Raw genomic sequence first — 15,925 nt, forward strand, 5'->3', positions numbered from 1 at the left:
TGGAATCAGGAGAGCTGCAGATTTGCTCCTTTTAGGAGTTCTGTGTACCTGGAGGTGCTGCATGTGAGCTCTTCTGAGTTCCTCCAAGCCTAGCAGCAGCTGTAGATGTGTGCCTGTGTGTATGCTTAACCCTTTCTTGGCTCCTGGGATTAATACCATGCTGAAGATCCTCACTAAAAAGCTCAGGAACCAGAGTTTGAGTGAGATTCAGCCTTTCCAGCTCAAGGTAAGAGAAACTCTGGGCACTTTTATTTCACACCCTATAGTTAATTGATAATAGGGGTAATAAAAGCTATTCACTTTCAACATTCAATACTCTGGGTCAGTTTCCTCTTGCCCAGCTCAGAGTGAGTCATGGTAGGCACTGGCCTGTACTATATGAATGTTTTTAGCCTGTTACTTTGAACATAGGGCTACCTTTGCCAATACGGCTTGTACTAGAGAAGTGTGGGGGTGGCGGAGAATGGAGGAAGAATCATACTAGCTTTTCAATCTAGTAGTAGTATAAAGTAGTTTTAAGTGGTGCATATTTTCATGCTGGGATAGTTACTTTGTAGGATGGGATAAGTATGTGTGTGCACATGTGCACATGTGTATTTATAGTGCTATATATCTATTTATATTGCTGTTTATCTATATCTAATCACCAAGTAATGCCTAAAGATCTAAGCCAGGTGGAAAGTCCTTTCTTTTGAGTACTGTTTCATTTCTCTCTGCCCCGGCTTTGAAGGCCTTAACCAGATAAAAAGTTTGCAGCTTGGCACACTTTGCTGATCAGTTCCTTTTTCAGCCTTTCTGCTTTGCTTCTTTCATTTTGTAAGGGAAACTAGGGACAGCAAGCTAAGGACAATAGATATCCAAGCCCTTTCCTGCAAAATGCAAGGAGGAATTTATTGACCACTTGCAAAAACATGGAACGGTGGTGGGATGAATACAAAAAGGGCCAGATTCTGATTTGGTGAAATCAGTGTAAATCTGGAGGAACCCCTTTGGAATCAATGGGATCACCCTTGATGCACACTGGTGTCATTGTGGGTAGAGCCTGGTTTGAAAGCAAAGAAGGGTGCTGTGAGAAGTTGTAGGCCTTACTGCTTACTCTGGGAACTGGGGTTGCCTTTGCACTGGCTTACAGTGCAGCCTTTTGTATGCATTTGTGCTTCTGTACCATAGCTCTGGTTAAGTGGGTTGTAACTTTATAAGAAATGGTCTGGGATTTTTTTCAGGGTGCTTTGTGCTCCATGCATCTCTTTCTTCTTTGCTTGCAGATTCTGTTGCTTTTAAGGAAGGAGGGGGTACAACAGCCCTTAGAAGGGGAGTTTGTTGGGACACAAGCAGGGCATTACTGTGGAGTTGTGATAGATTGATCCACTGCAGGACAGGCTTTGTGCAAGGGCACTGAGTGGTGGGGGGAAGCTCTTGCTAGAGCTTTTTCTCCAGGCCTTTTTGGTTGTATCTACCTCTTGTTTTTACACCCTGTTTCTCATTCAGAAACTGGAAGGTCTCTGGGGGCTACAAATTAGACATTCAGAACCTGTCTCCCATGAGGGCCCATAAAGCTTTTAGGAGTCTTGTTCACACAGAGAAACAAGTGTGCTTGTATGTGTCTGCATGTGTCAGCAGCCATTTTATTCATGCTAGTGCCAACTTTTGCTGTGCAAACAGGTGGGCTGCATTTTTGCTGTCCTGTTGAAAACCCAGCCTTCAATTTGCAAGGTGTCTTCAAAGCCTGATGCATAGGCCTTTGAAGGTGCCATTGCAACCTGGTGTGGTTTCTGCTACAATGACTGGCACAAATATGCCTGGGCAGAAAGCCAGATTTTCCAAACTGTGGGTTCAAATATCCCTTGTAGGTCACAGGGGAACAATGAGGATGCTCAGCACCCCAAGGAGGGGGAAGTTGCTTCAGCCCAGAGTTCTCAGCTGCTTCATGGGGCAGCATACTGTACTGTCCTTTGTGTGTCCAGCCAGATCTCTTAGCTCGAGTGGGCTTGGAGGGAAAGTTACAGAAAGGACACATGGAAGGAGCTGTTCCTGTGTTGCACATGACACAGGGATGACAGTTGTGCCCAGTTTGTTGCACATCCACAGAGCTTCTGGCCCCAAACAGGCCTTCTATGTTTTAAACCCTTTACAAGTGTATCCATTTCTCCTTGCCCTTCTGGATTTGCACTTTTTGTAGTATGCGGGATGCATAGACTGGTCTTATTTGGCTCAGATTACTTGCCCGAGGCTGTTTTGAAAATCTAGCTTCCAAGGTCTAAGGGTTTATGGTGGCAATGGGCTAAGCCCGAGTAGACCAGCTGGGATAAAATAAGAGGTGATCTCCAGCCAGAACCCAAAACGACCAACTCCTGAGGTTTTGGGTTTTTTTAAAAGGTTGGCTGTTTTTTGCCTCTCATCATACCTTGTGTCCACACTTTCTGACATAACGGAGGTATCTTCATCCAGGGCCCAGGCGATTGCTATATGTCTGGCCGTACTAGAAGTAGGCAGTATTAAAGTCTGGGGAAACTGTTTTCTGGTCTGGATTACCAGTTTGGAGAGGCTTGGACCAGTGCATTTTGGTGCATCTCAGAACAGAAGCTCTGAACACCTAAAGCTCTCCTGTTGGCACCTCCTTTATTAAAAAGCTTTCTACATTTGACCCGCATCTCCCTAGTGGCAGGCCTTAGTGAGGATATGTGCTGCTGTCACACCAGTTGATAGACTTACTACTGGGCAGATGTTTCTGTTCTCAGCCCGGAAGTCCTGGGCTCTGTTTCTCCTCTCAGTGGTGATTTCATACCTATGGCCACAAGTCCTTTACACAAAGCTCTTCATACGCTTTCACCTGTGTTGCCCAGTTATCTGGCATTATTTGCTAGAGATGAGGCCTAATTCCTAAACTGAAATACAAATGTAGAGCTAAAGTCCCATCAGAATGCCTAGCTTGAGGTGTCATTTTTCATTGCAGTTGGTGTTGGTGTCTGTCTGCTCTGCAGTAGCAGGGCAGGCGAGAGCTCTCTAGGGGAGCAGTGGGGAGTGAGGAAGGGAGTTTGAACTGGTACGTGTCCTACTGACTGAAGCAAAGGCAAGGTTTGCAAAGGAAAGGGAAGGATTAAGAGGTTCTTTTTACATTGCATCTCAGGAGCTTTTGGAGAAGAGATGTAGCCAAGCAGGCCTTACCCACTCACTCTGTCACAAGCACCAAACTTGGAAATGCAGGGTTGAAGCTATTCAGTGGCACTCCCTGCATGATAGACAGGGGTCTCAACTTATAGGGGTTGGGCACTACAGTTCTGGGTTTGATGCATGCAAGTAGAAGCAGATGGGCATGGCCTGCTGAAGGGAGTCCCACCCCAAAAGTGCTCTGAAAGTGGTGTAGACACCCATGGGGGCCAGGGCACTCATTAGCTGGGCCTCCATTAGGCTTCCAGTATTGCATCCCAAAAATTAGGTATCTTAAATGATGGCAGTTGTTTTCACCTATGCTTGTTGCTGTGGAGGCTGCTGTGGGAAATTTCGGCCAAACTGTACAATGCCACTTTTAAACAAAAATATGCCTGGAAGTGGCACCGACTGTTGTACCTAGACACACAGAACAAGTGAGATACTGGTCACTAAACACACAAAAATGTACAGTGAGAGGAGAGTGGCTAATTCTGGCTAAACATATCTGCATTTCCACTTGTGAGACTTCTTTTGTTCATACAGATGCCTTTTTTTTTCATCCACAGTTGACTGTTTGTGCCCCTGCAGGCAGATTTAGAATGAATGGGTTGCATTTCAGGAGGGTTGCCAACCTGGATTGCAAGCTGTTTGGGGCAGGGAGTGTCTGTCAGCTGCATGTCTGTGCAACGGCCATTGAACCAGGGCCTTGTTTAGTGCCCCTGGGTGCTATCACAACGAAATGCTTGGTCTCTGATGTGCAGAAAGTAATTTGTCAGAAGGTGTGATTGATGCAACCAGCTAAGCCTTTTACTAATACTGTGGCAATACTTAACTTCATGGACACAGTGATTCCTGAATCAACAGCAAAAATAATATTTGAACCCGTAAATATTTTTGAATGATCATGTATCTGGAATATTAATTTCTGTTCTGAATGTAGTTGCTCTGTTTCAGCCCATGAAGTGAAGGCAGTACTCCTCTGGTGCTTTGTTCTAGCCTTAAATTTACAATGGAGCAGTATGCTGTGTTCACTAAAGAAGTGACCACACCAGCTGCTTTCCTTACAGGCCTACACCAACCCTAGTACATTCCCTCCATTCCCCATATGGCAGAACCTTTTATTGGGGTTCTAGTTTCACTTTCCTCCTCACTTATTCATTTTCACACACCCATCCATGGTCCCACCAAGCCTCGGGACCTCTTGCCAACCTCCCCCTGGCACTGGCCAAGCTGGCTGTCTATCTCACCAGGAAGGAGGCTCTGGCCGGGAGGGTCCCCAGGGACTGCAGGGCTGTTTTCCTGGGTCTCCTCTGTTCCCATCTCCGAGCAGAGCACCACTGGGCAGTAGCCACTGGCTCTCTGGCTGCCTTTGAGAGTTGGTTGGCACTGTCTGGGGTTCTGTGCTCACCCTAAGGGTGCACTTTTTTTTTAACCTTTGACCTACCTGCACGTCCTTTTGTCATTTTTTGTCCCCAGTATTTAGTTGTTACATGGCCCATGCCTTAGACAGGACAAATAGGCCTACTCTCAACCAGTATAGCCATATCATCACACACAGCAGTGCTCTTACTCCTTCATTTATATAGTGATGCTAAACAGTGGGGGTAGAGTATTTGCTTTCTGAGTTTTCTTGTAGCCTTGTTGCGTTGTGCTCAACTATCCCCTGGTCTCTTATCAGAGTCCTTATTCAGCTGTTGGAAATCTTGATCATTTGTTTCCGAAAGAGGTCATTCCTCCACCCCTTTCTGTTCCCTACTCATACACACTTAGCTCATCCCATCACGCAGAATTCACTTCCTTAAGATTACCAGGCTCAGCTGTAAAATCATAACCAGAGAAGTTCTTCTTTATTCTTAGTTGGAAACTTTACACAATACTTTGGTTAATTTTTCATTTCAAGAATTACATTTTGTGAGGCAAGAACCCACAAGATACATGCCTAGATTTAAGCCTAGGAATACGCATAGGCAGCATTCTGATTCCCCTTTTTGCACCTAAAAGGCAGTTTTTATGGCCTTTTTGGCGCTTATGTGTAGCTTGCTATATTGGATAAAACGAAGCAGGGAAGTTTCTGTTCCATGGGAAGCATGGCTACAGGGAAGAACCCAGGCCTGTTTCCTTCCAGGGTAGCAGCCACCTCATCAAGCCACAGACACTAGTGTGAATGCAACCCTCTGGCCACTCATCTCCCTTACTTGGCTGTCCTGGGGACCAGTTTCAAAAGAAGCACTGGATAATACCTGCCCTGTGGCATGGTGGTTAGAAAATCCCATTGTTGCTTGACTTCAGAACCTGGGAATTTAAGGAAAGTAAATACTGAAGGACTGGAAAAAACATCTTGAGAAATCAGTAAAGCTATCCCAAGTTATACCTCATGAAAATACAGGTGGGATCTTTCCAAATCAATTTCTTTATCCACATGTCAAGAAAAGTCCTCAGATACTGACTCATGATTTTTTTTAACCCTAGACCAGGGGTCAACAACATATGGCCCATGGGCTGGATGTAGCCCACAGGGCTTTAGGTCTTTCCCTTTGCCCATGCCTGTACTGAAATTGGGCAGTGAGGAGCTGTGCCCTTACTGCTGCCATTCCTCCTAACCCTCCTGCCACCCCAGCTGCAGTGTGGGCCCAACTTCAAGCTAGTGGGGAGCTGTTCCAGGGCCAGGCAGCTTCCAACTGTGCCTGTACTACAGCTGGGAGGCAGGTGTGGGGAAAGGGAGAAGTAGCAGCAGCATGGACACAGCTTCCAGCTGCCTGGCCATGGTTCAGTTCCCCACCAGTTGGAAACTGCATCCACACTGATGCTGGGGAGCAGGGGGTTGGAAGAAGTGGTGATGTGGGTACAGCTGCCTGGCCCTTGCATGGATTCAGGCAAAGCCCCTTGCTGCTGATGCGCTGCTAAAACCCCCTGGCCCATGTTGGACTGGCAGGGGCAGATTAATGCATAGGCTTATGGGGCCTGGGCCCAGGGGCCCCTGCCAATCAGGGACCCCCAGGATACTAGGGCAGCATGGCCCAGGTGGGCACCCTGACTGCAGGCGTCTGGGGCAGGCAGCATGCGCCTCCTCCCCTCCAGCCAGGACAAGGCTCCCTGTGGGCGGTGGCAGTAGGTTCCTGGGGCTGTCTCCCTGGAGGCAACATGGGCAGCCCTGCTCCTGCTCCCACTCCCACTCCCTGCAGGTGGCTGCAGGCATCAGCGCTGCTGGGAGAGGATGGGACTGCCCTGTCCTGCCCTGGGGCTGGCAGAGGGGCAGGTGGACAGCTGGAGGCAGAACTTGTGCCCCCATCCCCCTCCCAGCTGGCCCTGGTCCCAGCCCGTCCCACAGTGCTGAGGGACCACGGTTCTGGCTGTGCGATGCCTGCCACGTGGAGGGGCCAGGCTGGGGCCACGGTCACCTTCACCTGAGCAGCGCTTGCACCCCCTGGTTCTTCCCGGACATGCCAAGAATGCCAGGTGGGCCCAGCCATGGCCTCCTGGCAGCCGCAGAAGAAACCTGTCTTCACCGGGTTGTGGGGCCTCCAACTTTCTGTTTGCCCAGGGCCCCAGAAAGTCTTAATCTGCCACTGCGGACAGAAGCGAGGTTGTTTCTATGACTTATAAAGGTTGCTGACTGCTGCACTAGACAATTAAAAAAACCCCACTAGGATACTTTTCATTTGGGTTTGGTGTGTGGTGCATTTCTTTTTAATTTTCTGTTCTGGTAGCATTTCAGTGGATCCTAGGTGTTGTAAACCTTTCTGCTTTTTAACAAAACATTTATGTTTTGGCCTTGGATCGCCCTGACCAGGCCTATTTAAGGGCTACTGTGTGGACATAATGACTACAAAATCTGCTAGGTCAAATACAGATGCACCATTACAAGCCAACATGGAGCAGCACATATCGTATGTTTACCATAGTTATTTCCTTTTCCAACTATCAGAATAAGAAGTGTATAAAGAGAAGGCAGGACAGAGTACATGTGACTGGGTATCCACTAGGGCAATGGGGCAGGCTTTTTCTGGCAGGTGTGATGCACAGTAATCCCTCCCCAAGTGTCACTAATCCTCTTCTCCTACCCAACCTGCTGCTGTGCTTTCTGCTCCCCATGCGTTGAACCTCACTTGATCTTCTGCTCTGCTTTCTGCTCCCTGCCCAATATACCACTGTGCTGCTTCCCTTCTCTATGTGCCACACATGGAGGCTGCCCATGCCACTTGTGGCATATGTGCAGCAGGTTGGCCGCCTCTGCTCTAGGGGATTAAAAGAAGTTGACAGCTTCAGTGTGGTATCCTGTTCCTGGGAGAGAATGCCCCCAGGGTGAAAGGACATGTACAAAATTATATTCCTTTCCCAATCTGAGGGGAAGAAGGATAGGCATGAGAGTCCTCTTCTCTGTTCCCCTACCCTCCCCCAACCCCATGTCCCCTCATTAGCTTAATTTAAATTCCTCAGCTCCTGTATTCTGTCATTTCTGTTAATAATATAAATTTAGATGTATATAATGTCTTGTACTTCATAGCGTTTTGTGGACAGTGTTCATACAAGAGTCGGGGTGCAGCCCTCTGTAGAGTGGAGTACAACAGACAGCTGGCACACTGCATGCTGCACTACTGTGTGAAAGGACAAAGGACACTTGGACAAAAAACAATTTCTTAAAAAAAGAAATGCCCTGAGCTCTGTAATGTGTATACAGAGCAGACAAAGAACTTGGTTTCTAAGATTTCCATGGAGCAAGCTGCATTGATGTGCCTTGGCGAGCTGATGAATTGAACTGATGCTACCTGGATTTGAACCTCTGGTTTCAATTCAGATCAATGGGTTTGGCCTGATGATTAAAACAGGAAGGGGTCCCCTCCAGCTTGCTTTATTCAGAAGACTGCCACCTCCTACCCTTTCCTGATCAGGTCATTTTAATTCTTCACATTATTTTCCGGCTGGAGCAGGTTTTGGGAGTTTTTTTGAGTGATGATTTTTATTATCTGCATTGGAGGCTGCAGTTTGCAGCTTTGTACATGAGCATGAGGCTAAAGAGGAAACCTTTGAAGGGGTACTGCCTTCACTGAATGGGGAATATCCAGTCTGAGAAGGGAGTGCCAGCTGGCCAGCTGGTTGCTCCAAAGTGGTGGGAAAGTGTCTGCATTTCAGCTTGGGGGAGGGTGAGAAATCCTCCTTGCCCTGTCACCTAATTATTACACATGAAACAAAGTGTTTATCACAGACAGTTGTCTGAGATCAACTTTGTTACTCATGAGCATGACACAAGACAGCATGGCTGCTAAGAACGCATACTGCTGTTGGCACCCTGGCGAGGGACAGACATTATACATAAACCAGTTAAAATGATCAGAAACTGGTTTAAACCTGGAACAGAACAGACATTAACTGCATATAAACCAATTTGAAAAATGGCTGAAACTGGTTTGAGATAAACCTGGTTGAATGGAGTATCAGACTAAACTGATTTGGGTCAAGCCTGTTTATGCAATGTCTATCTCAGACCTCTTCCTGGTTTAAATTAAATGAGAGTTCCCCAGCATCCCGGCATGCCCTCTGGGCTGGGCAGACGCCTCCCCTTTGCTCCCTGGCTGGAGCTCCAGCAGAAACTTGCAGGCACAGTAGGGTCTGCTTGGCTTCTCTGTTCTCCGCTTTCTCCCTTCCGTCCTCCCCCCACCCTTGCTGCTTAAGCAGGCATCCCTTCCTCCTCTCTCCCACAGCATGGACCATAGCCAGCATGCGGTATGCTAGCTAATGCTGAGAGGTGTCTGTGTAAGGCAGACAGGATAGTGTCTACTTAGGGCTTTTTAGAGCTAATCAACAAGTCAGCTGGTAATATCCCTGCATTCCTTCCTTTGGAAAAAGCTGTTTAAGAAGAGGTTGAATTAATGAGTGAGGCTTTGTTTTCTGATGGGGTGCTAAAATGCTGATAACAGAGCTGATAAATGCTCTGTTATCAAGGAAGGATGGTGGGGAACCCCTTCCTAATCAGAGCATCCTGCTGGGGCCTGGCTATGCCCCCCTCAGCTCAGCACGGTAAAAGAGAAGGGAGGGCTGCTCTAGTACCCTCCAGCTTCTAGCCTGAGCCACTGCAGGCATGTGCCTGCATTTCCTTAGTCCAGAGGGGGTGTCTTTATGGTTACAGACTGATTCAGCCTATCCAGGTTAGACTAACCTGCAAAGATTGAATTAATTCAGGCTTAGGTTTTTGAATGTCTGTCCCTAGCCCCTGGTTGCTGGGGTCGGCAGTGGTGTCAGAGGTGAATGCATTCGTGAGGGAGAAAGCCCAGGTGATGGCCTGAGGGGATGGAGGGATGGATCCATAGATTGTTTGTGAGGATATTTTATCCATAAAACACCCTTTCAGCTGGTTTTTATGGAACAACTTGCTCAGGGGAACCTGCCTTCTGACTGACTTCAGATTAACACAGCTAACTACTTCTCTCTGCTCAATGAGAGGATTACGATACATCCTGTTTCTCCTAGGCTTCATAGATTTCATAGACATTAGGGCTGGAAGGGACCTCGGAAGACAATTGAGTCCAGCCCCTTGCCCAAATGGCAGGAAGTCAGCAGAGGTCATAGGATCCCAGCAAGATAGACATCCAAATGTCTCTTGAAGGCGTTCAAAGTGGGTTTTTGAACCACCTCCGGTGGCAGTCCATTCCAGACCTTGGGGGCTTGGACAGTAAAGAAGTTCTTCCTGTGTCCAGCCTGAAACTGTCATGGAGGAGTTTGTGACCTTTCGATCTTGTCATAATTCCTCTTTAAACACCTGCCCTGGGAATCCTGTTGTTTGGGACAAACAAACTGTTTAGCCTATTCCTCCACACCTTCTCACCATGCTCTGGCACTCCCACCCCCTCCCCCATTTTTGGAAAGCAGGCATAGTTGGCGAGCTGGGGACTTGGCAAGTGGGCGTCTAGTTTTGAGACTAGGAATAGATGGTCATTCGAGTCCATGGCATTCTTCAGTCAACCTGCAGGCATGCCACAGCAGAGTGGGGTGGCTCTCTCGTGCAGAGCAGTGGAACTTTTACTTTTCACCTGAGAAAGCAAGTCGAGGGCTGTAGCTCAAGGGGTGTCATACTCGGTTCAGCTGGCAGCCAAATTCTCTGCCAGCATCAGGGGGTTAACATAGCAGCTGCCAGGTGTAGGGACAGGCTCATGCTGTTGTACTGTAGCTGCTGCCACTGGCCAATTGACAAGGGTAAATTCAGCAGCAAGAAAAGGGCTAATATATGGCGGAGGAGAGGCGGGGGTGAGAGGATGCCTACCTCCTGTAACTCTTAACTCGCTGGCTGCTCTGTTAACTCACTGAGTGCTGCCTGCACCAAAACCGTGGTTTTGCTGACTATGGTAAGAAGCCCTTTCACGACAGCCATCAGCTTTGGGAAAATCCGGTGAGCCAGATGACCAGCCTCTGGGGGGCCGTATCCAACCAGCAGGCTATCTACTTGTCACCCCCTGCTCTAGCTCAGTGCATCCTATTTGCAGTGGTCACCCTGTTGGCTTGTTGGGTTACTAGCTACCTCTCTGGTAGCCTGAGTCTGACCTGTAAGGATGTTGCAAATCAAAAATGATCCCAGTTTGTTGTGGGTATGGCTGGGTTGTGCTGCAATGTTTGGATGCAACTATGCAGTCCTCTGACACACAAGCCTGTTTCCTCTGGACCAGACAGTGTATGTGTGAATGGGAGGGGGTTTTGACTGGCTCTTGTGCTTAAAGTTCAAATTCTCCCAAATGGAGAGCTAGTGGGAGAGATCTAGTGCTCGCTGGAAAGGATGTGGAGCCCACTAGGGTCACCTCAAATCCCCAAGGGTCCTGTTTTCCAACAATGGTCTCTCATGTGAGCTGAGATTGCTCAGTAACTAACAGGCTCTGAGTTTTACTTCAGAGACAACTTGCTCAGACACACCTGAGGACTGATCCAGGATGACAAAACATACAGCTCACTTCTCCGTGAAATACTAGAGGCTTGATGTAAATCGAAAGAGGAAGGAAAACTTGCATCCAGTGGTCCCCAGAAGGGTTAAACTGGGATTTATTTGGGATGCCAGAAACATCTGTGTTGCTTGGTACAATGCATTTTCCAGTCTGACTGTAGGATACTGTTACTCGTGTTTGTGTGTCTGACTAATGTGATTCTGCACGGCTGAGTAGAGGTGATTGTCAAGCAAGATCTCCCAACACAGGGAGCTTCTTATCAGCTAATAAAACATCCCTTGGGGTTGGCAGGTCTAGATCTGAGAAGGGGGTGGGTGGGTTGGAAACACTGTTATCAATTACACTATTTGTGCCAAATGCTGTAAGGTTGTGATTGTGCTTGTTTGATTAAGGGGCCCAGGATATATTGGGGAGTCATTGAAAATTGTCAAATGAGCTGATGTCCTACCAAGTGATCTGTGCTCAGCACAAATATTTAATAAGCAGGTTAGGGTGGTAATGTGGATACTTGTCCCAGAGGAGGTGGCAGTGTGTGTATTGAAAGTTTGGGAACCAAAGGAAAAAGTAGGGTGAAATTCTCCGATGGCAGCAGCACCTTTCCTCTCCCCTACTCTGTGGCCTCATGAATCGATGTTAGTGCTGTTAGAAGTACTGAAGTTGGCATTCTCCAAGTTCGAAGAGCCGCTTCTCCCTGTTTCCACCCTTTTGTCAGCCTGTTCAAAATACATCCCCTCAATCAGCTGGGGGGGGTGGATTTAGGAGGTCTGCAGGCATCACCCATATCCTTTTCCCTCTAACTTTTTCCTTCTGCTAAGTGTGCATGGCAACTTACTGTGGAGTCCTTCCTATGGTAAATCCCCTCCCTGGTTCTTCCTGAGCTTGCAACCTGCTGTCTGTGTGCTTGCATGATGAAGGAAAACAAAAGGAGGAAGCTTGTCTTCCATGACAGTCCTTCAAAAGGCAGCATGAATAATCCATAAGTCTTTCAGCCACATGAGCAAAACTATGAGCTTTAAAATACAGAGATGGACAGAAACCTATTGTGGGGCTCTATTAATGGCTGGCCAAGGCCAGGGTATGCTGGGATATTTTCTTCAGGCTGGATGTGAAAGGATGGGGTCTATCAAAGGGGCTTGCTAGAAACCAGGTGCTTGTATGTGACAGGGGGAGACGTGGGACAGTAAGCATGACTAAAAAAGGTAAGAGTAGAATCCGACAAGTCTTTTCTTGTCCTTGTGAAATTGCTTTAAGAGTGTGCTGGCCAACTTAGGCTACCAATGTGTGGGCTGTGTGAGGACGCTTCTTCCTTGCTCTTCCCTCTTTTGGATTTTCTAGTCACCATGAACTATGGTGAATTCCACGAACCCCCGAGTTTGGGCATTATAACCTTGTTCCGACCTTCAGGAAGGACAGCCCATAGGTTTGAGGGAACTGAGTGTTATTCATTGTTATTCACCCTGCACAGTGGGGGTCAGAAGTGTGTAGTGCATAGAACTGGAGCAGTGCAAGTGTCGTTGATCATGTGGCCTTCCAGAGTTTGTGGTCGGGGGATTTAATGATCTAATGCCAGGAGGTGTCAAAGAGCAGGTTCTTGCATGGGCAGGTTCTAACACCCTGTAGTAACAGGCCCTTCAGTCTTGTAAAAACAAACTCAAGGGAGATGGTAACTTATGGACAAAGCCCTTGGTGAGGTTCTCCCTTAGCTTAATTGCTAGAAGTTGGTGGTCAGATCCCTGGTCAATGGAACTTAGCATAGTTCTGCTGTTTGTATCAGCTGAGGTTGTCACCTTGTGTGTTTGGGAACAGATGATCCTCATCACCCATGGAAATGATGTATTCCATGCAGATATGGACCACAGGATCATTAAAGCTATGTGCCACTCTTTTTATGTTTTGGCAGTGTTGTTGCAGTGTTTGGGTCCAGAGAATATGTGAGAAGCAAGATGTATTGCCTAATAGGCAAGGCTTTGGGCACACAATGTCTTTCCCCAGCTCTTCCTCAGGTTTTCTGAGGAAGGGCATTTCACCTCATCTGATCTCTCTCCCAACTTTGGAGGTGGTCCAAGATATGATGTTAGACAATTTTTGCTTCTTACTTTTTCCAAGAGCAGCAGTGACACTTTCTGAACTAGTGTCCCCCTTCCATGAAGAATGCCCTGATTGATGGTCCCAGCCTGGGAGTGAAGGCTCATTGGGAAGAACGTTTGATTTAGAGATGCTGGTTGTCCCTCGTGAGCTGGGGTTGGGAGGTAGAAGAGACGGCAAGAAAAAGTCTGTTGAGAAGGCAGGGAATCAGACTGTGCATTGTTCCTTGATGAGCCATATTTTTTGACAAGTTATTCAACTTCTCTCTGGTAGCCTTGCAAGGTACAGGCCCAATGGCTGCACTCCTTTCAGAATGCAAACTCATGATTCACCCCACTTTTACATCGGGACTCCCAGGTTTCAGCAGCCCAGTTTACCAACCGTCTCTCTTCAGTGGGTCCAGTTAGGTTGTGCAGTGGCTACAGACTTCTCTTTGAGCATTGAGGACAAGAGGCGAATAAAAACATTTATTTATGTGTCCAAAGGAGTGCAGCAACTGGAGAGAAAAGAGTAAAAATATCAAGTGGTCTATGTGCATGTGTTTGTGTGTGTGCCCCAGAACATCTTACCTTAGCTAGGCCTTTCCCTTGCTCATTATTTAGGTAGGCCAACCTAGGCCTGGTACTCCTGCACTGCAGGGGATCAAATTTCAGTGTCTTTTTCCCCTTCAGCTTCAGAGCTGAAGCTTTTAACAGAGGCATAACAGGGCAGCTGCACACCCTGGGCAGCAGTGGCATGGCCAGCTGCTAGTTGCAGTGGTGTCTGATTTCATTTTATTTTTTTTAGCCTCCCATCGGAAGTGCCCCCCTCCCAGTTACACTGCTGGCTTTTAACAGTTACCAAGTTTTTTGTTCAAGGATACCCACCGCCACCTTTTCCTATCCCCTCCCCCTCCCACCTGCTGCCCCCAGATCTACCAGTCTTTTTGTTTCACAAAATGTGTTCCTCCCCAGGAGAACCAAAAGGTGGTATAATTCTCCTGTGCAATATGAAGTTTTGTTTCTACCTGGGAGAAATGTTATGATCTTTGAATTCTCCTTTGCCTGACAAAAGGGATTTGGGCCCAAAAGCTTCCAAAATCTTCTTTTGCAACTATCTAGCTGGTCTAATAAAAGGTATCACCTGTACCCCAAGAGTTTTGTCTGCCTGTGAGGGGAGCAAACACTCAAAAGAATTGGCACCCGCATTGTTTAACTATCAGAGACTGGGCTAGCTACAGCCATTGTCAATCCTCTTGCATCTGTGTAAAACCACCCAGGACAGAGTTAACTGTTTGCAGCCTTGTAGCAGGCAGCATGATAGTATTCAGATTGCCAGAGGCACACGTCATATTCATAAAAAATACAGTTGTCTCCCACACTCTTCACAATGTGACAGGCCTGACGGAGCAAGATCCTCAAGGCACACATGGGCTCAGCCAACCTGTCATTGGTTTCTCCAGCTTAGCCAGATGGTGGCCCTGTCAAGCAGCACAATCTGCAAGGGTTACAAACACCAGGGCCGAATGCCGCCTGTTATGAACTAAGGAGTGAAGAAGTTTGAAGGCAGAGTGGAAATAATAAGAGGGGAAAGCTTTCTTGAATACTTTCCTTTTTTTTTTTTTTTTTTTTTTTGAAATCGTGGCTACTGATGGACCACTTGCAAACCCAGATCCTGGTCTTCCTTGGCTTCAGTATGAAGTTCTGGAGCATGAACCAGATACTTGGATCCACACCCCAGCTCTGGTTCCTTCTTTTTGGTTTGTGTAGTAACCCATTACAAGCCACTTCCTTAGAAGAAAATGATGCAAAACTCAAAAATGCAAAACAGGTGAGATTAAAAGAGAACTTGGTAAAGAAGGAAAATGAGGCATTAATTTGATGGACTGATTGCATCACTCCTGTTTCCATCTTTCTCTTTGCCACTTCATGGCTCAAACCTGCCCTGTGGCATCACAAGATCTCACTTGCTTTTCCCAGCATCTCTCTAATCTAGGGGTTCCCAAACTTTTTAAATGCGATGGATGACACATTAACTGAATATTTGGTGGACACCTCCCTTCCCATTTGTAATTGTACGACTTCCCTGTGTCAGTAATCTCCTACTTCGGAAGAATTCTGTAGGGAAAGTAAATAATAAAGTATGGCTGCCTTTAATTCAGCTTAGCAGCTGAGATGGAAAAAAGCTAGCCCCATGTGCCTTCTTTTTACTGTGGTGTTTTTAGGTGTCTGTCACCATAGCATCAGCAGTAACACTGTGGTAGGGCTGAGCCAACAAGTGGATGAAGTAAGAGCTGACCAAACCCCTTTGCTTGAAATCTAAGGGGCTGGGGTTTGGAAATGCGTTTTCCATTGCTCAACATCAGTGTAATCACCAGCTGGACTGTGGCCCCTTTGGCCCTCTCAGACAGACGCGCCTTTTTCCCTTGCAATCCGTGAGAATGGTCAGCTCAGCTTAGCCTCTGCATAGGGTGCAAAACTGGGCCTTAGTTTAGTAGGGCCTGGGGAAAGAGCTCTGCAGCCCAGACCACTGAGATAAATTTCCCTCTAGGAAACCCGCAATTCAGCAGGGGGCTGTTACAAGAGGTGTCTCAGTACTGAAACCCTACAGTCTACAGTGCAGGCTTAAAGCAGTCTGGGGGCTATAGGCTAAGGGTCTAGGGGAAGGGGAATTTATGCACCTGTAGCAAAACCAGCCATGCCAGCCTTCTGCTGTCATCAGTTTGGATGGAAAAAGCTTTTTCTTGAGGAAATGCAGAACCCTTGCAGGGGACAGGTCAGCTAATA

General features: G+C 47.3%; 1 protein-coding gene across 3 annotated transcripts in view; it reads left to right on the plus strand.

Annotated features, from left to right (window-relative positions):
* Window positions 1-6: 6 nt before the first annotated feature.
* LOC109319816 overlaps window positions 7-15,925 on the plus strand; it is a 101,037-nt gene continuing 85,118 nt past the window's right edge. For all 3 annotated transcript variants that reach the window (XM_019549608.1, XM_019549606.1, XM_019549607.1), the window contains exon 1: window positions 7-226. In XM_019549608.1, the coding sequence (XP_019405153.1) occupies window positions 122-226 (105 nt within the window). In that variant the 5' untranslated portion in view covers window positions 7-121. The remainder of the gene's footprint in view (window positions 227-15,925) is intronic.

The sequence above is a fragment of the Crocodylus porosus genome, unplaced genomic scaffold (assembly GCF_001723895.1).
Source record: "Crocodylus porosus isolate Cpor-Errol unplaced genomic scaffold, CroPor_comp1, whole genome shotgun sequence".
In the NCBI taxonomy this organism is placed as follows: domain Eukaryota; kingdom Metazoa; phylum Chordata; order Crocodylia; family Crocodylidae; genus Crocodylus; species Crocodylus porosus.